The sequence below is a fragment of the Cyprinodon tularosa genome, unplaced genomic scaffold (assembly GCF_016077235.1).
Source record: "Cyprinodon tularosa strain WSP-4 unplaced genomic scaffold, ASM1607723v1 ctg703, whole genome shotgun sequence".
NCBI lineage: Eukaryota > Metazoa > Chordata > Actinopteri > Cyprinodontiformes > Cyprinodontidae > Cyprinodon > Cyprinodon tularosa.
In genome coordinates, this window is record NW_024039456.1 from 291,011 (window position 1) to 317,276 (window position 26,266).

The 26,266-nt window shown below is 38.5% G+C and overlaps 1 protein-coding gene across 2 annotated transcripts in view; it reads left to right on the forward strand.

Annotated features, from left to right (window-relative positions):
* Window positions 1–293: 293 nt before the first annotated feature.
* arntl1a (aryl hydrocarbon receptor nuclear translocator-like 1a) overlaps window positions 294–26,266 on the forward strand; it is a 48,224-nt gene continuing 22,251 nt past the window's right edge. Inside the window, exons 1-5 of one of the 2 annotated variants that reach the window (XM_038268596.1) lie at window positions 317–446; window positions 17,581–17,698; window positions 20,846–21,012; window positions 21,919–21,982; window positions 25,992–26,139. In XM_038268596.1, coding sequence (XP_038124524.1) covers window positions 21,937–21,982; window positions 25,992–26,139 — 194 coding nt within the window. In that variant the 5' untranslated portion in view covers window positions 317–446; window positions 17,581–17,698; window positions 20,846–21,012; window positions 21,919–21,936. Of the gene's footprint in view, window positions 447–17,580; window positions 17,699–20,845; window positions 21,013–21,918; window positions 21,983–25,991; window positions 26,140–26,266 lie in introns of both variants that reach the window. The other variant, XM_038268595.1, reaches the window with a different exon arrangement.

Sequence of the window (26,266 nt, forward strand, 5' to 3'; positions counted from 1 at the left end):
AAAATCCAAAATATATTAAAAACTATTCATATATGCTGTGGCCATAAAGTATATAAGAACACAATAATTCAGTCTATTTAAAGACTAAAAATGATAATCAGGGTTATCGGGCACAGCGCCAGCTAAATGGCCTGTTTGCATTGTGTTTTCCGTAACACGCTCACACACAAACTGACTTCTGCATTCCGTTCTAATCGACCCACCATTGGTCAGCTTCCGCGTCCGTCACAATTTCCCAGCCCGATCTCACATCTGATTAGCTAATGGGATGCCGATGCCGGAATCTCGAACCCGATTGGTCGAAAAACTAGGTTAGTGGTCCGACAGGCATGACGGCGAACAGAAACTGGGTCATCGATTGAAAACCGTTTATGTCACAGTTTTCTGTGTTGCTATCAGACATTACCAGCGAGTTCAATGGATAGACGGACCCTATCGCCGATGTTGTAAGTACGACATGTCGTAAGAACTGTGCTTTGTGGATAACACAGCTCTGTGGCTTTTACCGGGGCGCGTTAATCCGTGATGGTTGTCGTCGTTGTTTCCCAGCTCTGTGGTCATGCCAATGCGGTTTTGTGGAACAGGAGGGACATTAGCTCGCTGGCCAAGCCATGACAGTTTGCGTTCCTCCGCTAGCTGATACTAAATGCTAATATTAGCCAATTTAAGAGCTGGAAACGACCCCATTGTCTCGCGGGGGCTAATTTCTATCAACCGTTGATAGAAATTAGCTTTATTTCTGTTTTGGTGCAGGTGTGTTAACCAAGCATGACTTCAGTTATACAATGCTGCTAGCAGGCTAGCGATGTAAACAGGCCTTGGTGGGGATCTAGTAGGCTGAGAGCATCCATCCTGAGCTTCCCAGACACTGATGACCCATCGCTATGAAAGGGCAGGCTGCTGGTTTGGGTTATAAAACATCAATATAAAAATGTGGTCGCTCTGCCAGGGGCGGAGCAAAATGGGGGGCCAGAGGTGGCCATGGCCCACTTTAGCCAATCATTGGCCACCCCTACTATTTTTTCCCCTTCGAACACAGATGTTGGCAGCAGTAATACTCAAGTGGAATATTTAATATTAATATTAATATTTCATGCTCTTTTCAGAATTAGATTTTGTGTTTTAAAGGGTAAAGAGAAAAGTGTGTGTCTCTGCAAGTCATCTAGGAGTCTTCAGTGAAACTGTTGATAACTATTTTAATAAAACGTATTAAATAATCAATTTATGTAGATATTAGTACTTGTAAATATCAGTTCAATGCTGATTTATGCTGATTATTAATAAAAGTAGGTAAGTAATGCCAATGGAAAGAATGTTCTCCCAAAACTCAAACCTGAAAGAATTGCATCCACTATACCTTTTATCTAGAAAGCGCAGATGTTTATATATTTATGTGTCTGTTTGTCAGCAAATGTTGTAGGAAAGTATAGTTTGTCTTTATTTAGCAACTATAGATGTTGTGCTTGTTAATTTTCCTGTTCTAGATTGACCGTGAGGTTCTGGCACCTATCAACTTTCCGCCACCCCTCAGTGCACATTGCTCATTGACTGGCCACCCTTATAGAAATTTTCTGGCTATGCCTCTGCGCTCTGCCCCAAATGCTGATCCTAAATTCAGATTTTTTTATGGGTGCTCAGGCGCCAAGCGCTGTGTGCTTTTATTATACGTGGGATTCCCATATTTGCATAAAACAAATTTTTTTTAATATAGTTTAAATTCAATCTTTATCGATAATCACGTTCAGCAAAGGTCTTCAACAGGGGGTGCAGGACCCCTAGGGGGGCCACAGAGGTACTGCATGGGGGACAAGAAAGTTTTGCTTTGCGAACGCTTTCATTAGGTTTTTGTATTTTCCAAAAATGAGCTCCAACATATATTTATCGAATGCTTTCCTATTGTTGACAACACAAGAGAACCATAATACACTGATATTTATATTTATAGATAGTTATAGAGATGTCTTGCATTACATATATAAGACCCGAAAACATTAATGTATAGCACAAATAATGAATAACAGCCAATTCCGATGCCAACATCGATATATCATGCATTCCTAGAATTTCAATCGCATCCATACAGAACAATATGGATATGCTTCATTTTAAATGTAGCATAGCATATTTCTTTCTCATTAACTTTCTGGTAAATTTGGAGCTATATTTTATTGCATGTTGCATATCCCAGTCAATCTGTCTCACCTTTAAATCTGCAGCTCACCCTACTTCTCTCTCTCTGCTGTTTAATGAACCTATTTACTAATATTTACTAATATAATGATGCCAGAAACTAAATTTCTGTCTGTTCAATACGAAAACATGTTAATTTTAACCTGTAACTGGGAGTCATGGTCCTCTGAGTTGCCCAGCTTTTATAGTAAAGAAGAACAAACTATTTTTCTCAAGCTTCTTGCGTTATAATACTAACTTGTATAAACTTATAATCTGTTGCACTTTTTAGCTGTATGTCAAACAGATTTGTTCAGTGGTATGATCACAAATTTTTTTTAACCAACCTGTCTCCTAACTTTTACTTAAACATCGCAGTAGCTGTAGGTTAAACATCACTGAGTGCTGCTGTGTGTCTCTCCTCCAACCAAGTAGCTACTCTCTACGCAAATCAGGTGTCTCAATGCGACAGATCTGATGATGTTAGACCGAGAGGCGGGACACGGGAGCAGCGCAAGAGAGAGACTCAAAACGCTCTGAACACAGATAGCTGCACCCAACCTTTGTTACCTTTGGCTGCATGAATTGAGCGGAAAAGGGGAAAAAATTGGAAATTATTGATGGGGACATGTCCACACCAGTCCCTCAGAAATGTACGCCTGTGTTCCCCCCTGTAATTTTTTCCACTAATTGAAATGTCTTTAAATCCACATTAACATGAATTCAGTGAACTGTAGTAAACAGATAAATGGAGGCAGAAGATGTCTTTCAGTCATCAATGGACACATTCAGGGACACAAAGGAGCTCTTTCAAGCTGGGCACCGTTTCATTCACAACACCTGTTCCAATAACCAGGAATAAGAATCAGAAATACTTTAATAATCCCAGGGACAAATTACTTTTGTTTACATGACTCCATGTAATAGAGTGACAATAGGACCAGTTGGATATAACACAATTTCATACAGTATATATAATTAGAGGGTCCCCGCTCCATCTCGCCATCAGTTTGGGGGTCCTTGGCTTGGAAAACATTGAAGACCCCTGCCTTAGTAGATACAAGCTGGATTTTTATAACAGGTCTGTGGGTTTCTTCTGAAAATGCAATAAAATAATCTTAAAAAGTGGTAAGGAACAGCTCTAATGTCATAAACACAGGAGCTTTTGGGGGTAATTTCCCCGCTGGATTAGAGCTAACAGCTATGTTAGAGCTGTGACCCATAATGAACAAAACCTTACTTGCATAACAAATTGTTTTGAATGAATGTTCTACCTTCAAGGAGTTGGAATAATTGTGAATTGATTGAAATGTTCTTCTTATTAAGCCAAAAGGTCACCTTCACTACAGCAGAATTAGATTTTTTTGACAATTAAGGCCCCGTCCACACGAAGTCAAAACGAACACGAAACGTTAATATTTTCCAGAACGTTTGTCGTAAAGACGGAGACGTAAAATAAATGTGATCGACCACACGATTGCATGAAAACGCTGCAAAATGTATGCCAGGCCTGTAAGTGGCGCTGTGGTGCCAAAACAAAAATAGGCGACGAAATGTTGGGCATGCGCACTAATATTTATACATGGTTGCCCTGCGGGTCTATTTTTCTGGTTCAGTCAAATTCAGGTGCTGAACTATGTGGTCGATATTGCTCTGTTCTTCCTGGAGATATTCCAGAAGAAGAAGATTCTGTTGTAAGCCCGACAGCAGGGTGAGTAGCATGAGCAGCAACCATTCAACACAGTACGGCGCCATTGTTGTTGTGATACTGTGTCGCGCATGCGTGTTTAGAAGCGACGCTATGACGCATGCGTGTAAGAAAAAAAATGCGGTTAGAGCTTAAAGATGGAAACGCGAAAACGGCGTTTCAAAATCTTCCCACTCTGAAGGCTGAATAAAAAAAAGATCGTTTACAGACCCCCGAAACGCCGGCTTCGTATGGATGAGAGGCTGGTTTGGTGAAAAATTTGTGCGTTTAGGCCAGGGCTCAGCTTCGTGTGGACGGGGCCTAAAAAACAGCTCCAGAGAATATTCTGATTGGAAACAAGACATCTACATTAATTCCGACCCACAGCACACATGCTAGTTGAACCCTGATATTAATGAATTATTTACTTTTTTATCAAATTGGAACTGGACCCTTTACAGACTGATCGGGAATCATTTTGGTTACACAAATAAAATACTACCTGATTATTTTACCTTTTTAATCAAGGCCACATTTTTTCAGTTTTTTAACTGTAAAGTCGGAGCTTGGATTTAAATTTGAACAAAATTAAATTTCTTAATAGTTACCAGGCTCACAGAGATCAGAGTTGTACAAGTACTTCGTTACTGTAGTTAAGTACACTTTTTAGGTATCTATACTGTAAAGGAAGAAAATATTCTAACATAGTTAACTTTGGAAAAAGATTGGCTTCTGATTCTTCCCTTCCCCAGGTCCACTCGGCGAGCTGCGCTTGGTAATAAAACCAACATTGCGTGTTGACGTCACAGAATTACAGAGTTTAATCCCATATAAGACAATGCATACACTTTAGAAATAAGACAATGCACAAACCTACACCAGAAACTGCAGAACAACAGAGACATACATTCCATTACCTGACATAGGAGGAAAGAAAGCAAAGAGTACAGAGACATCTTTGGAGAGTTGCAAGGGAAAATCTGATCTTTTTCTTCTATTTAGAAAGCTTTATCCTCTTGTATCTAATCCATTCAAAAAGGGGCTGGCCCTCGGTCCTCCAACCAAACGCCATCTCTGACACTGCTAGGGCTTCCCCTTATTTACTGCAAACATCTGGGGTCATTTGCTTCTTTGTTTTAACAAGAAAAGGCGGAAAGCTTGTCCTGGCATCTAGAATTCCTAAAGTCATAAAACACAAGATAAGCTCTCACAGACAGCTTGTGGAATGCGGGGGGCCTCACCATCCCTGGTTGTTTATTCTGGAAGACTTTTGACCTTCTGTAAACCAAGCAGAAATCTCTCCTGCAGGCTTAACTGTTATTCACCCCCCAGGAGATACTCATCTTATGGCCTGTGTTCTAAATACTTACCCATTAGTAGTTTTAAATCATTAACACAGCCTTGTTCAAAATTAAGAAATATGTTCAAGTGAGAGTGTTTACACATGCCATAAGATTAACTGTAATAAAGTCTAAAAAATAATCATTTTTCTTTAACAATACTTTACTCCATTACTTATTTTTCTTCCTACTTCTGACTTCTGCTCATTACATTTTAACACAAGTATCTGTACTTCTTATTCCTTACATAAAAAAAAAAACAAAAACGTTCCTCATTACTCTTGGCTTTGGTTTAATGTTTATAGATATTTATTTCATGTCATGTGTGCCATCCAATGCAGATCATTGGCTCCATCCACATCTAGTGAAAACTAGTGTAATTGGATGAGTCATATAACGCAAACTAGTAAATTATTTTTCTACATTTTTGACATAAATTCTACTAACAAAGTTTACTAAAGGAGGTTGTTTGAGGCAAAGTATTTTGTTAAGAGGACAAACATCTTCAGGCTTGCATGAGAACTTTTGCTTTTAGCTGGTTTTGTATGGAAAGCAGCCATATTCAAATTTAGGGTCAGGTTTGGTTAAATACATATAAAATTATGTAAAAACTTTTATCATCTAAGTAAAAATAGAAAACATTTCTTTGCAGTTAGTTTTTTTTTTTTTGCTTTTTTGAAATATTACAAAAAGAGTATAAAAGTTGTCTTGAACTGTTGTTTTCTATTTTCTGCCATTGTTTTATTACCAAGCAGACTTTACTGTGGTGTTACCCGTCTTAAAAAGTTAAAACCTGTTTTTTTTTTTTATTTAGCCAGGTACTTATTACATAGACCAAGGAACTTATGCTTATTTCTGGTGGTTATTGCTGTAGATATTAGTGGTAAAATATGCAACCTTTATTTGGTCATATGAGCTTTACTTTTTGGCTTTATTGTTATCAGTAGCTTATGCATTAACCTTTTCGTGACAGAAAGGAGTTGCCTGGTGAACTTCAGACCCACGCAAGTGGTGTTCTTTTTATTTCTAAACAAGTAGCAATACGCATTAGTACATATCTGCGTTGATAAGCTACTCCAAAGGCACTGTGTTAACAAAGATTTGCTGCAAAGTTTTGGCAGAATATGATGAAAAAGACTATATTAAAAAGAGAGGTAGTGTTTATAAAAAAACAAAAACAAAAAAAAATAAGGAGAAAAAAAACGTGACGGCCATTAATGAAAGTAGGACAGGGGGTGATGAGAAAGGAAACATTAAAAAACGGCTACAAAAACTGTGGTCTGTCTGGCTGGCCTACTGTGACTTATGCTGTATAATTATGTGATTTTACTCAGTTTGGAAACCTGATGAGTCATGCAGAAAGCCCAGTTTTGTGGCTAAAGTGGTGTAAGGATCTCATTTTGAAGTTGTCTGAATCTTCAGACTGATTTCTTCTGTCTACATTGTCTCACTTAAAGTACCGCATCCCAGTTGATATAATAGTTTCTACTAATCAATTCTAGGTTTTTAATGACACGGTCCTTCCAAATCCCAACTTCTGCCTTCAGATTCCTGCTAAAAAAAACAGCCATGCTTGGTATCGAAGGAATGACACTGGACTTGGAGGAACAGGCATTAAAGGATTAGTACACCCAAAACATGATTAGCCTTCATTTTCTACTCACCCCCATGCTGAACAACACTCTGGAGTACTTTTTTGATATCTCAAATGCATCTGGAGATCTGGGAGGCTTCTTGCTGTCTGCTGACATTCAAATAATGGAGGTCTATGGTGACCGAGGCAGAAAGGTCCATAAAAGTCCACAAAAAACGTGTCAATATTCCTCCATACTGCTCGTCCAATGTATTCCAAGTGTCCTGAGCGGGTGGCGTCCATAATTTACTCGAAACGAAGTCATTTTGAATGTTTTTAGAGCATAAACAGTAGTGTATAGGATTTCCTAAAAGCACGTACACGAGTCTACGGAAACCGCGGCAGACCAAACCAGACGAAAGTGCGCATTCAGCGTCTGCTCTGCCGATAATGCAAGCGTAGAAGAAGAAATGTGCTGTTTACCTGTGCAAAGAAAGAAACAACGAAAGAAAAATGTCTGAGGACTTCAGTGTTGAGGAAGAGCATGAGTTCTTTGCCGAGCTGAATGCGCACTTTCGTCTGGTTTGGTCTGCCGCGGTTTCCGTAGACTCGTGAACGCGCTTTTAGGAAATCCTATACACTACTGTTTATGCTCTAAAAACATTCTAAATGACTTTGTTTCGAGTAAATTCTGGACGCTACCCACTCAGGACACTTGGAATACATTGGACGAGCAGTATGGAGGAATATTGACACGTTTTTTGTGGACTTTTATGGACCTTTCTGCCTCGGGCGCCATAGACCTCCATTATTTGAATGTCAGCAGACAGCAAGAAGCCTCCCAGATCTCCAGATGCATTTGAGATATCAAAAAAGTACTCCAGAGTGTTGTTCAGCATGGGGGTGAGTAGAAAATGAAGGCTAATCATGTTTTGGGTGTACTATTCCTTTAAATTGCTATCATTCAATGCTGACTGTGTCTTTAGCAATATAAAGAACAGGATTGTTATACTAGAGATTCACACTGTGTTGGTATGAAGAAAAATGCTCAATACTTGATATCTTAAGGAAAATATGTTTGAAGACAAGTTTCTTTCTATTTTAAAACCGTTATTTTCCTGCAAGGGTAAAACAACACATGAGATAACAATTTTAGGTCTCAATATTATTAAGAGATGTACTGATACATCATTCGGAGGCTAATATGTTTTGCTGACACAGGTTCTTGTTTGTCTCAGTCCTACAATCTATGCTAGCTATGTCATAGAACTGGACCATCTTTACAATTCCTGGTGATTAAGTGCGGGGTTAAACCGTAACTCTGGATAATCGAACCTTAAGATCATGCCTCCTATATCAGCGTGTGGTGAAAGTAAATCTGAGGCTGATGAGCTGGCACCTGTAAAAGAAGGCAGCACCCTGACTTTGGCATCTATAGCTGGCCTGCTTGGGGAGAATAAGATCACCATCACAGATCACTTAGTGAAGATTGGCAACATCGAGCAAAACCTATCAGGATTTCGCTCTGAGTGGCAGCAATGCTAAACTACATGCTAAAGTCATCGACTTAAAAGCCTGCAGCCATCAAAATAACATCTGAGTATTAGGGTTAATACAATCTACCCAGGGGCTGCAGCATCCCACCGCATTCTTCTCAAAGATGTTAGTCGAGGTGTTTAGAGACGCTTTGCACTCTCCGCCCAAGTGTCTCAGGGCCCATTGAACCCTCTTGGCTAAACCGCAGCCGTGCTAGAGACCTCTGCTGGTTATCATCCCTCTTAATAAGTCCCAGGTGAAATATAAGATAATCCGTGAAGCTTGGGCCAAAAGTGGCAAGTTGATGTTCTAGCCGCATTCCATCTCTGTTTACGAGGATTATTATCCGCCAATAACCATGTAGCAACACAACAAATACATGGAGGTGATGTCAAAACTTTTACAAACTTGGACAGAAGCATGTGAGCTGATTTATGTTGTAATTTTATTGGTGTTATGTGTTTGCTTTCCCTCTAAATGTAGGACCATCTCTGCTTGATGGTTTCAGATGACTTTGATGCCACTAATGGAGATATTCAGCACTGGGATGATGATATTACCTGTAAACAATACAGTCCTAAACATCTTAAATATTTAAATGACAGTACTTCTCTGTGATCCATTTTAAAATCAGAAGTCTAACCTTATTTACTATCTCTACTTATTATTGCAGTGAAACGTGGTTAAGTGAAATTTCATATAATGATAAAATTCACCTGGAGGGTTATTACTATTACTTTAAAGTCGTAGGGAAGTCATATTTAACTGTCAAATCATTCTGTCTTAAACCTGTATATAAATCTACTCTTTATCAGAAGATATTGTCGCAAAATTTTGAAAATTTCTATTTTGAAAAAAAATCCTGTCTTAAAATCTGTTTTTATTTTTTTTCGTTATCTTATGCAGGCCAGTTAGTTATGTACACCTAAATTCGGCCACTAATATAACAACAATCATCTGTTAATCAATTTTTTTTGGTCATAGCATCTGATTCATATATGGCAGCTAATATAGGAAATAAGAATAATTTGGAAATGCAACAGTTGGAACAGCCGCTTCCCTACGACTTTAAGATTAGACTTGAAAGGTCAGGTGGAGGAGTGTGTTTATATTTGAACTGCAGACTACATGTTTTGGTTTGTGATAATTTGTCCTGGGACGATGATTACTCTAATTCTCTCTTCATTATCATAAATACTAGTACAAGCAAAAATTTTATCATTAGATTAATCTGTCATCCACTCGATTCAAATCCTACTACCTTAAACATTAAAGTAGAGGAATCTCTATGCATTAAAGAATAAAAATAATAATTGAAATAATGTTATCTAGGGATAACATGTTATAAATTACTTTAACAATACTTTGTATTCCTCCTTATTTTACTACTTATACTTGTGTGACTGACTTATCCAAGTCTATAATTGATAAAATTGCTACTAATAATCAAAATACTTCGCTGGAGTCTGGCGTGGTTATTTCGGACATATCTGACCACTTTCCTATTTTTTTTTTTTTTCTAATCTTGCCAATATATTCTTACCTTCACCCCGAAGGATAAAATTCCAAGTGGTAATTGAGAGAACTGAGAAACAATTTTGTGATAATCTTGAATCCAAAAAATTGACTGTTTTTGAAGTTTGTCATCCTCATACTGGATATGATAGTTTGATACATGAACTGACTGATTCTGTTCCAGAGAAAACAGTCCTATGCAGTGGTAAAATCAGTCAATCTTGGCTTTTAAAGGGATACTTACTTCTTTAAAACATAAAAATAAATGTTCCTGTTGATTTATTAAGAAAAAATAGTGGTAATAGGGAAAAAAATAATTGTTTTAGAAACAAACTTACCCGCATAATAAGAAAAAGTAAGTGTGAATGTAATACTGAAAATACAAGTGTTGCCTAAGGTGATTCGAAAAGGTACGAGCTGTGTCATGGTCTGGTTTTAATGCCCCCTCGTATCCAATCTTCAGTCTTCTTAGACTCCTGTGACTTACTGAGTTAAATATATACCAGAATGCATGCATGATGTACCAAACTTTCGGAAAGAATAACACCAGGTTGTTCGGGCGCATTCCAGTCCGTCGTCCTCTGCATACTCATGATACCAGGAGTAAACATCTCATAACTGGTAAAAAAAAAAAGTTAAAAAGCACCAGCCTGATTATCATTAGCAGGGGACCATAGGTATAAGGAATGGTCCCTTTGGCTACGTTCACACTGCAGCCTGAAGTGACCCAAAGCCGATTTCTTTGCCTATATGTGACCTGTATCTGATCTTTTCATGACAGTCTGAACAACACAGATCTGATTTTTTCCAATGCGATCCAGGCCTCTTGGCTATGTGGTCCTGAATCCGATACGAATCTGATCTTTTCAAATGCGAACTGTGTCTGAACGGCCAGGTCGCATTCATCCGACCTGAACGCCATTAATACCTGACAAAGGTCACTATTCTGGGTCTTGCCATGAAGAAGCAGCAAGAAAAACAACAACCATTGCAGATGATAATGCGGAGAGCAGTATTTACGTTTAACCCTTTTGAAAAGATTGAGTTTTAATGGTTGGGAAAGATCGCTAGATGTGTTTGAACACTACCATTCACGTTTACTTCCGTAAACACAGAGCACGCTGGCCTGTGATGTCATTGCGTCCTTTACTGCGCATTTGGGACGCTTGCGTTGTATAACTGCAGTTCACACAGGAGATCACACACAAGTCACATATATTTGGAAATGTGAAAGGCAACGCAAAAAAAAATCGGATTTCACAAAAAAATCGGAATTGAGCATCGAGGCCTGCAGTGTGAACGTAGCCTATGATTAGTGAGTGTTGAAATCTATCTTCAACTATATGTATCTGCTCTGGGTAAGCATTTTGGTTTTTATTTGTTTATTTGTTAGAAATGTATGCGTATGTAGGTAATGTGCCATATTTCATTTTCTTACTTTTGTTTCTTCCTTTTTTTCTCTAGCAGTTGTACTTTTCATCATGATGTCCGCATGCTTTTTCCTATAAAATTTAAATAGCTTTTAAGGAGTCCTGATTCACACATGACTTTTACTCTTATGCAAAGCTGTATCGAATGTGCGTGGGGTGGGGGTGAATACACAGTGAATAAAGACAGAAAAAAATACCAGCAGATATTTATATCCATTTAAAATACAGCTAAATTCATCTTCAAGGTAGAGAATATGAATAGGCGCACATCCATTTCATTGACTTATTAGGGTGGCATGTTTATAGATAAATTATTTGACAGTTTTGCATCTTTGTCAGAATTATTGTTGAATTCAATTTTTTTCGAAGACCAATTAAAGTCATGATATTGGATATAACTTTAGCGTTATAGCGTCATAGAAATGCATGAACTGCCAATATTTCAGCACCTGCTGAACTACTCTCATTTGATTTTTTTTATTTTTATTTTATTTTAGTCTATAAGAGTATAGAAAAAATGTCAAATTTGCTCAGGTGATATCGATATTGATTCAAAATACAGCCTAATCTTATTTAAAAGTAAAAGTATTTATAGGCAAACATCCTTTTCATTGTTCTATTCTTGTATAACACTGCCAAAACCCCCTCTGTGTACCACCCACAGCAGAGCAACAATGATATCTTGTAAGGTTTTCCAGAGCTGTAGTATAAAAGCTCAATCTTTTTGTTACTAATTTGGGTTGAATGGTATCAAATTGTATCGAATTCTTGCAGATTCACTTGGTTGAGATTTGGTCCACAATGTTTAATGGTAAAAGTTCTGTAGTGCAGCTAAACGTTACATGATTGAGAGCGTGTTCCAATACTAGAGATCAAATTGAAAAGTTGAAGTTGCAGGGTAGGGATAAGGGATTGTTGATATCAAATCAACTGCAGGGTCAATGATGGACATAGAAAATCGAACCCACCCGGGAGCAGTCACAGCTACAAAGCTCTTCCAACTCATTAAGACATGATGTCCAGATATGGAGTATCTGATAAGAGCTGTAACGGACTTGTTTAATTGGCATTATGATTTTACTACACATGAAACTTGTTCTGTAACCTTTCACACACATACACATGCAGAGTAGGATGACGTAGGCAGATTTGATCAAGATACACTCGTTGACCTGGGTTATGGCTTATCATTTAGAGCGGGGATGCCCATGTCCAATCCTCGAGAGCTGCTGCTCCTAAAATGTTTCTTTCTCACACCTGAACCAAATGAATGGCTCATTGCCAGGCCTCTTATGAGCTGGTGGAAATGCTGCTGAATGACTTCTGCCATTTTATTTTAGCTCTAGACTTTGGAACTTGTTACACATCTGTTCGATTGCTGAAATTGACATGGTAAATTAGTCTTAAATGCATCTTATTTTGATTAAACTTGTGAGCTTTTTGGTTTCATAAAAGCGTTTGCTTTGTTCACCTTGATTATTCATCATGTCACTATTGCCTTCTTGAAATGGGTCTCTGAGGATGGAAACAGTGCAGTTCAAATCTATGGACTGCTGCTTTTAGCAGAAATCTTTATTTAGGATGGGGTCTGCTACCTTTACAATGCTAAGAGCCATTTTTGCCCTCTGTTTGACTAAAGAAAATTTGATAAAAACAGGAAATGTCACACGACCGGATTTGAATCTGAAACTCATACAGATTTTTTTTTTTTGACACTTTTCCGTGTTCCGTGTTTGGCATGAAATACAGTAGCTTGATGGAGAGACCGCTGTGGTGTCTGGTTAAACCTCTTTTTTGCTGAAACACTTTGTTGATCTGCAGGGCCTTATTAAACCGGACCTGTGTTGCAGCATTGCTGTGAGTGTACTAGGAAGAACAAAACCTCCCAACAAAAATCTGTATTATCCTTTTTAGGAATAGTTTAAATGAAAAGTAGATAGTTAAATAGTTAAAATAACAAAAAGAGCCATTGTTGAAGGGCTAGTAGGTCGGTTACCGTTCTGGAGCTACCTAGATTTTTGGACATTATTTTGAAAAAATGAAAAAAGTTAAGCCCCTTACACACCCAATAAACCAGAGGCCTGTAACACGAACCATGATTACTGGGTTAGTGGGACAATTTCAGGTTTAACCCTGACTTTCTGGCCCCATGAAGCTGAATTAGTTCTTAGCAAGGCTAATCACCATGGTAACGTACTTTGAACTGCAAACTTGCTTTGGGGCAGGCTAGCTTTCAGGATTGATCTGAATCCTAGAAATCGCTCAGCTCAGCAGCCAATTAGCTGTAACGAAACAATGATGTGAGGGAAAAGGAATCTAAACAAAACGTCACAATAAAATGAACTGAAAATATAAAAGCTGTTTAAATAAAATATGTTGTTGACAAATGAAATAGTCTTTAATTTATTTCTTTTTCTTTTTCCTCCTGTTTGACATACCAACCTTTCACTATTTTGTATGTGCTTTCTCCTGCATAATATCCTCATACTCACTTGGCATGCAATTGTTGATAATATAATTGTTCTATGAAGCTAAATTAAAACACTAAAATAAAAAATTGAGAGAAGATCCTGTGGTACTTATATGAGCGATGCAGGTTTTCACCGTCTAGACTGGCATATATGCCAGATCCTAGATCTGTGAGTTGGCTGTGTGACCGGGAGCAGTGCCATCAATGTATCAATGACTGCATGGCCATGAGATGTTACGCAACCAGCAGCTTCATGTTCAGTGTCTGGGATGATGAGCGCCTTCAGAAAAAATATAATCTGTGGATTCGTCCATCAAGTGTCCAGTACTTTGATGGAGTTCAATTAATTTTCTTTCCACCAAGAGTGAAACATAGGGGCTGAAAAATTAGATTAACTGTGAATATGCAAATATATGATCATCAAGTCATTAAAAAAAAAACACTAAAGAAACAAATGCTAAATCGCAATTTGGTTACAAATAAAAAACTATCTACTCAAAGCAGTAATTAACCCAAACTGAACAAAAAATATATTTTGCATCCATGATTAACAACCTTTATTGTTGTCTGTGAATGTGCTCAATCATAAATTAGGCTTTACCTGCGTCAAACTATGAAAATAAGCACATTTTTAACCATTATTAATAGTAGCTGCTGATTGATTCATATTTCTTGTCTTTTTAAGAAATCTAATTTATTTTGTAAAATATTTATTCAAGCGGTATATAATACAAGAACAAACTCTTGATGAAAGATGAGGTTTATCAGGTTGGTATTTATCTAGATATACCTTCCTTTTCGCTTTGGGAGTAGAGCTCTACTTATAGGCACATGTTATCTAAACAAATTGAAAGGCTTTAGGGATTATTTGGTTGGGTTTTTCTGCAAGGTAGAACCAATGCACTCAGGCAACTTTAAGCATATATTTACACAAGAAAGTCCTTTGGTCCCTTTTGTTTGGTCCTGACCAAAAGTAGATATTTTTTTTTTGTCACTTATATTTTATTATTTTTGATCATACAACGCACATACAAATAAAAAGGAACAGAGTACACTAATATTATGAACATGTCTGGGTAGCACCTTCTTTTCAGTTTTTCTGTTTATATAATGTCCATTTTTCCGTTTTTTTGACCAAAAGTAGATTTTAATTTCTCATTAGGTTTGGTTTGCAATCTAGGACATTTTACAAGTAGACTATAGTTCTCAATGAAGCCATTCCGGTGACAATTATTGCTCCCACTGGACTAGAGCTTCGCAATATGGCTGAAAAATCTAATCTCCATTTTTTCCCCATAGCAAATCAAATAAATCGTTCTTTGTTTTTGTTTTCTGTTGTTTTTTTCCCTCAGAAAAAGCAGTACTAAGGTAATTGGCAGCCTAATGACGTCACAAAATAAGGGATGTCGATGTCATGACGAGTCTCTCCCTTTAAAGTTCAAACTATCAATTTCATATCAAATTAATTTCAATATTCTTTCCTTAAATTGAATTGGTTTATGAAATCAATAATAAGGTTTATGTTTAAGTCAATTGGATGGAATGTTTATCTGATACACCATTAATTGACAATCAATCGTAAGTCAAGTAATTTGTTTACATCCCTAATTTTGCTCGAAGCAAATATTCTGAGACTCCCAGTAAAATATTAAATTCAATACAGTTTATTTATATAGCGCCAATTTACAACATATGTCCTCTCAAGGCACTTTAAAGTTCAACCAGATCATACAAATTGATTCAAAGTTTTCTATCTGAGGAAATCCAGTTGATCGACTCATTGACGCGAAGGCGGAAACACAGCGTCCAGGAAACACACAGCCAGGCAGACGAGCTCCGAGCCAGCTCCCATGTCAGAGGATGAAGAGAGCACATCCAGTTAGTCACAGTCAGAGAAACAGGACTACACTGGAAAACAGGCCAAGCTCCAACATCTAGAAACAAAGGTGTTGATGGCAGCAGCACAGCTGATATTTCTCTCCAGGATGGAGTCACAGCCAAACAGGAACAGACCAGATGAAGCTACATTGAGAAAAAGCAGAGAGAGCAGAACGTTAGAGATTGAACTAATAGATTCTACAGAGTGGGAGAATAGAGATAGAATGATGAAAAAGGGGTCCCTATGTCCTCCAGCAGTCTAAGCCTATAGCAGCAGAACTATAGAGATAGCTCAGGATAACCTGAGCCACTCTAACTAGAAGCTTTATCAAAAAGGAAAGTTTTAAGCCTAGCCTTAAAAGTAGACAGGGTGTCTGCCTCACGGACTAAAACTGGTAGTTGGTTCCACAGGAGAGGAGCCTGATAACTAAAAGATCTGCCTCCCATTCTACTTTTAGAAATTCTAGAAACCAGTAGTAAAAATGTTAACTCCTGTAGACACACAGTTCTGTGTAGAGCTCAGATAATGGAAATCAGTCAATCAGTCCGAAATGGGTCTATGAGGATTCAGTCAGTACACATGGATACATTTCTGATTTTAACATCTTGTAGGATTCCTTTTATGTTTTAAAGATTTTTATTTTTGCTGTTTTTTTTTTTAAACTCTTTTTTTTGGGGGGGCGGGCTTTTTGGCTTCAGGTTATGAGAATTTGATAGTGAAATAATTTTGTTGGATCTATGATAAAAGATTCATTGAAGTGAATCATACAGTGCACCAGTTAAAGTGGTGTGGTTGGAAAGGATTGGTCAGGTATGTTGCAAAGTGGGTGATTGGAGGAGATGGACAGCGGCAGCGGGTGGTAATTCTTAGAAATTCAGCTTGAGAGGGATTAAAGAAACAGTCCTTCAGAGGCTCTGGTGTGGCGTGCTTGAACGTGTGACTTTTGTCAACATAAGCTTTTCTTTGACCTCTGAAAGCAATATTTGAAAGTAAGACATTTCATTGCATGATTATAATGTTATTTGCGTCACCTATCAGTGGCTTTAATTTTGTTTGACTGATGTGGGTCAGTGTGCTGTTTGATATTCTGTTGATGTGTAACCAAATCACATCTGCAACTTTAAAGCCAATCTTAACCCTTGTGCCAGTAACCCATTTCCCTCCTGGTGTTTTAATTGGCGTGCAGAAATTGCCTTGTTATTCTCATTCATATGCTTGATGAGCAGTCATGTAATTTGACCCAGAAGGGCATAAAAATGGTTCCGTTCTCAGGAGATTTCTGTCCTTCTTTTCTTCCCTTTGAAAATTAAGAGGTGATGAATATAGTTTATTTTTTACTAAACTGCTAAACAACATCGTTGTTAAAACCTGTTAAATATTTAACTGATATCTTCATGTTTTCCTTAACCTAACTCGGCAACACTTGAATAGCTTTTCATCAATTCTAAAGAGTGGAAATGGCAGAAGTAAAAGCCTTGAGCCCCGGCTGCCCTCTCACTCTGACGATCCTGCTACTTTTTCAGTAGCAGGTTTGCTGGCTTTCTCCTGCATCTCTGAGTGGGTGCAGAGTGTGGATCAGGGAGAAAGAGCTGAATGTCTTGCTGACTCACTGATGAGGTAGAAGTAGGCGGTGGATGGAAATTAAGGCTGACTGGTTTTAGGCCATAGAGACCGAGTGACCCAGTTTCCACTCCAGCACCAGTTCCTTTCAGCGTTCAATCATGACAGTTCCCCTCTTAGATCAGTACTTTATCCCTGTAATGGAGCTCACTGGTCTAGTTTTATCTAACAACAGTCTGACTTGTGTAATACCTTTTGGAAACTGTTAAACTGTCCGATTTTTCTTTCGTATGTAAAGTGAAACATTTTTTTTTTATCTTCTATGCTGCAACTATATCTGATCAGATTGATCAGATCCACCTGCAGCTTTGATGAGCAGCAGTGTTTTATTGTCTGATCATTGGCTGGTTTGGCTTGACAGACCAGCTGTTTGGGAAACCCTCCTGAACCTGGACACCACACCCCTGCCTTCAAAGGTGGCTCTTTGTCTGCTGACGGGCGGGAGCGCTTTCCTTCATCAATTTGTTTGCGCACACAAGGTGAGTCATGGTCAATTTATGCTTCTGACGCATAGCCTCTGCAGCCATCAAATCTGACTCTGTGCGCGACCACGTCCCCTGTGCAGAGGTTTTGCAACCGTTGTCGCGCACCTCAAAAAAATCCTTACTACGCGTCGGAAGGTCGCAAACCCACGCAGACCTCTAGTGGAAGTGCACAGACAAAAAGCACCTGTGAATGGTCCTTGGTATGCCTTTCCGGCCCTCTGTGTGGTTGTCCTTCTGGATTCGGTGCCGGGGTGCGCCATTTTTAAAAACCGAGGAACAACTACAATGGAGAACTACAAAGAAAGGTTAATCGGTCTTTTTGCCAACTCCTTAAACAGAACCTGTTCCTTTTTGATGTCTAGCAACTCTAGATCCATCTCCGTGACCGTGATATCTTGCAGACGTGCCACAGTTGTTTTGGAAGATAAACGCTCCTGTCGGCGCCACCAAAGTTCTTGCGAGTTCTAGAATAGGCTCCCCTTTGCACTTTGGCAGAAAACTGCTGTGCGTCCCTAGAAATTCTAGACCGACGGTGCAGAAGCATGCCAGCAAAACTGGTTCGCGACCAGACCCAAGCAACATTTGATGTGTGCGGATGCAGAAGTCTAATCTGCCCTTCAGTTTGTGGGTGTGATGCAGGCAGGTGGTTCCATGTTTTCAGCTCACTGACTAAAGATCTTCTGACAGACAGGTCATGTATACGTGCAAATGAGAAACCCTTTTTAACAATGTTTCATTATTATTTAGAGACTCTGCCTCATTTGAGTGTAATATTGACAGCTTTCTGCCTAATGAGCCGTCGTGCTGGAAATGCACTGATCAGACCCCAGAGAGAAAAAGTGTCTAGATGTCACAGGGCGGACACGGTCCGAGAAATGGAGCTTAGCGGCCAAATTTCAGGAACACCTGCTAGAAAAAGGATTGTCTTTTGTGTGAAAATTTGGATTTGGGAATGAGGGCACCCGTCCGTTGGATACGCTGTAGTTGGAAAAGAAGTTGGATTTGCTGATGTTTGTAGGACAGTTCTGATATAACTTTTTCCTTTCTAATTCCGATATATCCGCTTTGAGTGTTGACGATATGGCCCCGATATGTTATCTGCATGTATCATAGACTCTTATTACTTATCTGTGGCCTGATAGAAAAGGCAGCAACAATCAAGGACAACTAAAGGTATGAAAACAACTGAGCCAATTATTATGAACTAAAATGTGACATAAACTTTAAATGAAAGAGGATAACGTCCATGTTTTTTTTAATCAACATGCTCATATTGCAGTTTTAGATGCAAACGTTGGAGCCCCCAGGGATCCATGGAAAGAGATTCAAGGCTGTTTAATCTTCTGATTTCTAGAAAATGTAAACATTTCTCTGATTAGATTAAAGGCAGTCATTCAATCTGTACAGATTAGAAACCTTCTCTCTTTCTACTGTAGGTCACTTAACGGTAGACTTCAGTGATAGCTGATGCTTTTAAAACTGTTAAAAACATTCTGAAATAAATACAGACTATAGGCTTTTTTTTCTGGATGATCTGATAAATTATTTTCTGTAAAGTGCCCTGAGATTATATGCTGTGGGAATTGATTTTGTATCAAAAAACTGAATTGAATTATGTTGAAATTGGCGCATATAGAATCCTTCTCCTTATAACCGCCTTTCTGGCAGCCTTGGATTGATATCCAATACTAAGCAATATAAGTTTACTGGGATTTAGCCCATCACGAAGGCAAATATATTTATACTACAGCATCTTTTTTAAACACTGTATCTACAGCAGCCATATTGAATGTGAATTTGGAGTTGTCTGCAGACGTTCGATTTTACAATTCCAGATTAGGATTTTAGGGATGATTCATATGATTTCTCTAACTTGTAAAGTCAAGTCACTAATGCAACCATAACTGTGGCTTGAAATCAAGTCTTTAGACACTTTAGTGGAACCCCTCACAAAGGCAATACATGTTCTTTATATGGGGATTCCTTTTCTACCAAAAGGAAACCCAGATGAAAAGCTAGATCCTTCGATATTTCTCTCTCATATTTCTTGTTTTTATCTATTTGAATATTTCAACATTTTAGTTAACATATACTTGAAATTTAGGTCTGGATCCCCATGTCATTATAAGGTATTTATTTAGGTTCTCTGTGATTCCTTTTTTTTTTTTTTTATGTTTAACATTCAGGATTGATTAAGTGAATTTAAATCCATTTTGACCCCTGAGCAGTGGTCGCCAAAGGGCAACTTCTTAGAAATGGAGACAAATTTTTTTAAGTAGAAAGAAGAATGTTTTTGTTCTTTTGGTTTTATTGGAGTACAGATGATTGATTAAACTGTGTGTAATGCACAATTCATACATCAGAAAATATTTGCTCTGGGAAGGAAACCTTATGTCTTAAACCATTCCTTTATTGCACATTTTGTCAGCTTGTCTGTCTTCTATTCAAACCAATATGATGTGTTGAATTGGATCTGCTGTTTTCACAGCTTTTGTGAGAAACTTTTATATAAAGTAGAACATTAATTCACAGAAAAGTTAACTTGAATTCTGTAAATCAAGGTTTTCATTCTATACCCAGCAGCTGTAGTATCTAGGCAAGAGCTGTCAGTCTGGTAAATAATCTGGTTGTTATTCAAAATTGTAAATTTAGCTGTTTTATGAAGGGCAACATAAAACTGTTTAAAAAATCTTTTTGAGTTTTAGTCAACTAAAACTATCGCATATGTATAATAATGACTAAAATTTGCTTAAAACTAATATTAGTTTTCATCCTGAAGACAAAAACTAACACTAAATTTAAGATGGCTGTCAAAACTCACAATAAATAAATTGATTGAAAAAAAACACAGATGTATGCATGCTGCTGCTTTCCATGTTCCAGAAATAATGAGTAATGTTTGTTGTTTATAAAGATTGCAACTATACCTTTTTGAATAAGTCTTAACACCTTAGCCGCAGGTTTCACAGAGCTGTTTGATTTGTCATCATAAAAAGGGAGATGGGTAACACCCAGGGAAAGTTTCAGTTAGACCTTAATAATAAAAACAAAACTAACTGCTCAGGTTGTAATGACTTAAACACATTTTATTTCTATTTTTCACTAACAGATTCCATATTGACTTTATTTTCCTCTTTTCAGAGGCAGACAGGTCGGGGCAGCTGTTTAAGGATCGCATCATATTAAGGCAAAGCACATCAAAGCGGATGAAACTAGGTCAGACTGAAGCAAAGCAGACCCGGAGCGGACCAGACTGATCCAGACGGCACCAGGCACGTCCAAGAGGCCTGTTCAAGTTTCCTTTCCAGGTATCGGAAGGAGCTCTGTTTTCCACTTCTCATAGGTTCCCATCACAAGATAATGTTTGTAAGTTTTTATGACCGATGTACCCGAAAATACTGACCATCAATTGAAAGACTAGCCTAAAAGTTTTCTCTTGCTGTGTTTTATTAATTTGATGATATAGCTGGATTGTAAATCATGGCACTTCCTGGTCTTTAAAGGGGTAAAAAAATTAAATTCAGCTTCATCACAAAGCATTTGGGCTTAGATTGAAGCATCAGAGATCTGATTTGTCATGGCCTTTATTTGCATCAGATAGAAATAGTCACCAGTTTATGAATTCAGGGCTGCTGAGAAATGAATCAATCGTTTTAAAGAACCATCTGTTGCTGTCCATCAATTCAGGAAGAGCTGTGGTGGCCGTCTGCCAGCACTCTGGTCTTCTCCCCATTGATGCCACTTTGGGTTTGCAAAGTTATACACAAGAAACCACTTGACTCCTGGAACAATTAAAAATTAGATCACAAAACTGACAGTGGACCGTAATGCCGTACATTTGAAGACAAGCTTCAATGGCAAATCAGCACAGACCGTTAAGATGGAGGGGTGATGACTTGGGTTTGTTTTACAGCCAAAGAGTTTCTTAAATCTTAGTCAACCACCAGCTGCTGTGTGTAATCCGCCCAGAAGCAGTGGAGTAATTTGACTCAATGCTGGCTTGTTGGGTAAATATCTGACAGATTAAATGACTGAATAGTGGAATTTTACAGTAATCGATCCACTTGCTACATCTGGTTGTGATTTCTACCTAAAGCCATGAAGAACTGAATGCTAATGCCCTCTTCCTAAATGCATAGTCTCATAATGCCTTTAGCAGACCAAAAAGTTTAGTATCTGAAGGGCTTAAATGTCATCCTTTTGTGTGTTTACAGTTAAGGGCTCAAGAGTGGATGGAAGGAGATGATTTTAATACAGAGGCTGTGATGAACATCTGTGGTGAGTGTGACCTGTTAGATAAAGCAACATTTAGGCTACATTCACACTGAAGGCCTTGATGCTCAATTCCGATGTTTTTTATTTTTGTGAAATCTGATTTATTTATTTTTTTTTGTGTTGCCGTTCACATTTCCAAATAAATGCAACTTGTATGTGATCTTCTTTGTGAATTGCACTCATACAATAAAAATTATAAATTTTATTTGTAATGCACTTTACATTTAAGAAAAAATCTCAAAGTCCTACAGCTAAAATCATCTTAGAAGGTTAAAATCAAGATTGAAAAATAAACATCGCTTTACAACACTTATGAATAAAATCAGTAGCATAATAAAATGTTTAAAGTCATACGTCCTGCTAAAAATAAATGTTTTTTAAAAGTCTGAATAGTCTGCTGTTCCCTCAGATGACCAGGGAGGGTATTCCAGGTCCGAGGAGCGGCAGAGCAGAAGGCACGATCGCCCACGGTGCTTAGCTTAGTCTTGGGGATTAGGAGGTGGTTTGAGTGTTTTTAGCAGCGGGATCGTGTTGTCGTGAAAGGGGTGAGCAGTTCCTTCAGGTATAGTGGGGTATTTCCATAGATGCACTGGTGGGTGAGAATTGAGACCTTTTATTCCATCCTTGCAGAAACAGGAATCCAGTGAAGGGAGTGGAGAATGGGTGTGATGTGGCCGTATTTTCGGACTCTCATGAGGATCCTTGCAGCAATGCAAGTGTCCCGCATGCACAGTAGAGGACGCGATGACATCACAGGCCAGCGTACTCTGTGTTTATGGAAGTAAACATGGATGGTAGTGCCGGAGCGCATCAGGCGATCCTTCCCAACTATAAAAACACAATTTTTTCAAGATGGTTAAACATAAATACTGCTCTCCGCATCATTGCCCGCCATGGTTGTTGTTTTTCTTGCTGCTTCTTCATAGCAAGACCCAGAGTAGTGACCTTTGTCAGGTATTAATGGCGTTCAGGTCGGATGAATGTGACCTGGCCGTCCAGACACAGGTCGCATTTAAAAAGATCAGATTCGTATCGGATTCAGGACCACATAGCCAAGTGGCCTGGGTCGGATTGGAACAAATCGGATGTGTTGTTCAGACTGCCATTAAAAGACCAGATACAGGTCGCATATGGGCCAAAAAATCGGCTTTGGGTCACTTCAGGCTGCTGTGTGAACGTAGCCTTAGTAGTAAAATTTTCTGTTTAACTCTGATTTTGCAGTAGGCTCATACAGATATTGCCATAGTTACCCGTTTAAATCTCGGCACCAAGCTGTATTTTCAGATTCCTGCAGCCTGATTGCTGCTCCACATGTTTTATTACCCCCGGATCCCACATCCTTTGTCACCGCTCCGCCCTGCTCACGTACGTCATGCGGAGCATTAGCACATGTCATGTTAATCATTTAGAACTGTTCCACATCCACTGCTACTCCTCCGTCTGTCACCATCCGCTTCAGAACAAGTGGGCGGAGCGTGGAGCAGAGTGGAAGAAATATGGTGGAGTGCAGAGCGGTTTTCAATTCAAAGGCCGAAGGGAGAATTTCGCTCCACTCCAGTTCGCTCCGATGCGCTCACCACGTCAATTAAAAATGTTGGATTATAAAATTTGTAAAATTACATTTATTTCATTTAAGTCTAGTGAAATAAATTAATAATTAAATAGGAAACACAGGGCAACATGAATGGAGTGAGGTTTTACCTTCACAGCTGGGAAACGGTGCGATAATTTAACAGCCAGTTAAATAAGACGATACACATGCATCGGTCACATCGTTAAATCAAACGCCACTTGTCCCAGAGCCCTGACATCATTACATGAAGGAAAAATGTCACAAAATGCCTTTCTGCTTAGTCTGGGTGAGCGTGGAGCGATTTTGCCGGAGTGGCATTAAAATTAAGGTGAGCGGGGAACGTGAATTGCAAGGCGCTCCACACGTTCACATGCTCTGATCCACATACGTCATCTTCATCCTAGCTAAGCTATTTTTTGCTCCGCTCCAGTCCGTTTGAAGCCGGCCAGGTCAAGATCTGCCATTGGAATCGTACCAAACTGGAAAAAGAAAACCCATGAGATCCAGTTTGTCAAAATACAATGGGGTAAAGACAGATCGGTAGCTGCTAATTTGTGCATAGACTGTATATATTCCCAAAAAAAGAAGGCAGTTTGATTGGATGCTCGTTATTTTTAATTGAACATACCAGGAAACAGATTGGTAATTTAGATCAGAATATTTATTTTATTCTGAAAGGCTTAAATGTTTCGTCAAATTCATTTCCAACAACTTCTAAGAGTGCATCCCACATCTTCAAAAGAAACTTCTTATCGCAGGCACAGCTGAAGAGATGCTGATTTTGGAAGTAGGAAACAAATGCAGATTACAAAACACTTTTAAATCATTCTTATTATCCCTATTACAAAGATCCACAACGAAAAGAAAAAGTTAGAAATAAATCACACGGATGATGGGGATTTTTTTTATTATGTCATATTAGATTAAGCATTTATTATACCTTGTATTGTGTTCCTATGAATCAACAAATAATAATATCGCACATGCTCTCCTCGAGCTCCAAGGAACTCGGAGCGGAGCAAGACAGGAGGAACCGCGGAGGCTGTAGGCGTCATTTTTCGCAGGCGCTCTGGAGCAAAGCGAAGCGGTTAGGAAGGATGTGGGATTGAGGGGTTAGTCAGCAACCTGCTTCCAGTTGTTAACTCTCACTCATGACAGGCATCACTCTGGTGAAAGTACTGCTGTCGGTCTGACTCAGCCATGCATCATTTCTTCTATTTCTGACCGACTTTAATGTGATGTGAAGAAAATCTTAAGTTGACGGTTAAAAGATGCTTTTTTTTTTTTTTTTAAAGATTGCACAATAGTCTGAATCAGATTCGCTCTGCCAACCAGTAGTGCAGTGTGCTCACACGTAATTGAGGTTTCATGCATACATCTAGGCGAGAAACTGCTGATTTCTATGTAAATTACCACAGTTGCAAAAAGTACCTAAGTCAGTTTTCAGAGGCCGTGAGGAACTCTGCAGAGTTCAGCTCTGATAAGACGGTGTCTGTGTTTAAAAAGGGGCTATGGTATGTCAGTCTTATTTGAGCGTTACATGTAAATTATTAAAATCTGGCGTAGAAAAATAACACAGATTTAAATCTCCAAGTGCTGCATCCATTGGGTTAAACATATTGAAAACCCAAAAGTTAGTTTCTCAGTAGGGCAGAATATTAGACTGCTTCTGTAAAGAAAATAGATTTTTTTGCATGTAAATGTTCTGTAGACTTCAAACTGAGGCGCCATCTTTTTTTGCATGAATAATGCCATCTATTTGGAGTTTTATTGGTGGCTTTGCAGTCGTCTGAAAGCTGTGGTTCTTCCTGCTTCCTTCTACACTTTATTTTCTTTTTTTTCTTCTGCTCACCTGTAATATTTTTCAGTCACATTAGCTGTGGACAGTGTGTTTAACATTCAGGATCACCATGGCCATAATTAAGCCCAAATAGGAAATTTTTTCTTAGAATACAGTTTTTCTATCAGTATCATGAAATATACATTTTATGAACTAATTTTGGGTAACAGACATGTTAAAATGTCCTAGATCGATTTAATGTAGAAGTTTTAATAAATTACTATTTCAATGATATTGTAATTTATTGAGATTCATCTGAAATTCAGTGTTTTCTCCACTGATTATTTAGCTGCAGAGCATCAAATATAAACCTCCCAGCACATAATGGTTATAGAACAGATGGTGATTTACATGCAAGGGAATCATCAGACACTGAGTGAAAAACCCTGTAATATTATCTGCTAATAGCATTTATAGTTCTGCATGGGACTCTCTGAAAGCATCCATTAGAAACCAACTCATGAGCGACGTTTATTTAGGTATTTGCAACCCTTTTGTAGCCATAACAGAAGTGTTGGTAACCTGACCTCCGGCTGCTGAATATTCTTATGTTCAAGCAAAGACTCTCTGCTCCAACCTTTTCTGCCGTTGCTGTGCAGATGACCTGATGGCAGACCAGCGGATGGACATATCGTCTACAATGACTGACTTCATGTCCCCCAGTTCCACTGACCTCATCTCCAGCTCCATCAGCACACCTGGCATGGATTACAACCGCAAGAGGAAAGGAAGTACCTCAGACTACCAGTAAGGACAAGAAGATGAGAGTTTAATAAACACAGTTAAAGAGAATAGTTGCTATTAGAGAATAATGGGTACAATGGAGTGCTAGCTGTAATAAGGCTGTTTATTTTATTATGAGAATAAAGTCCAT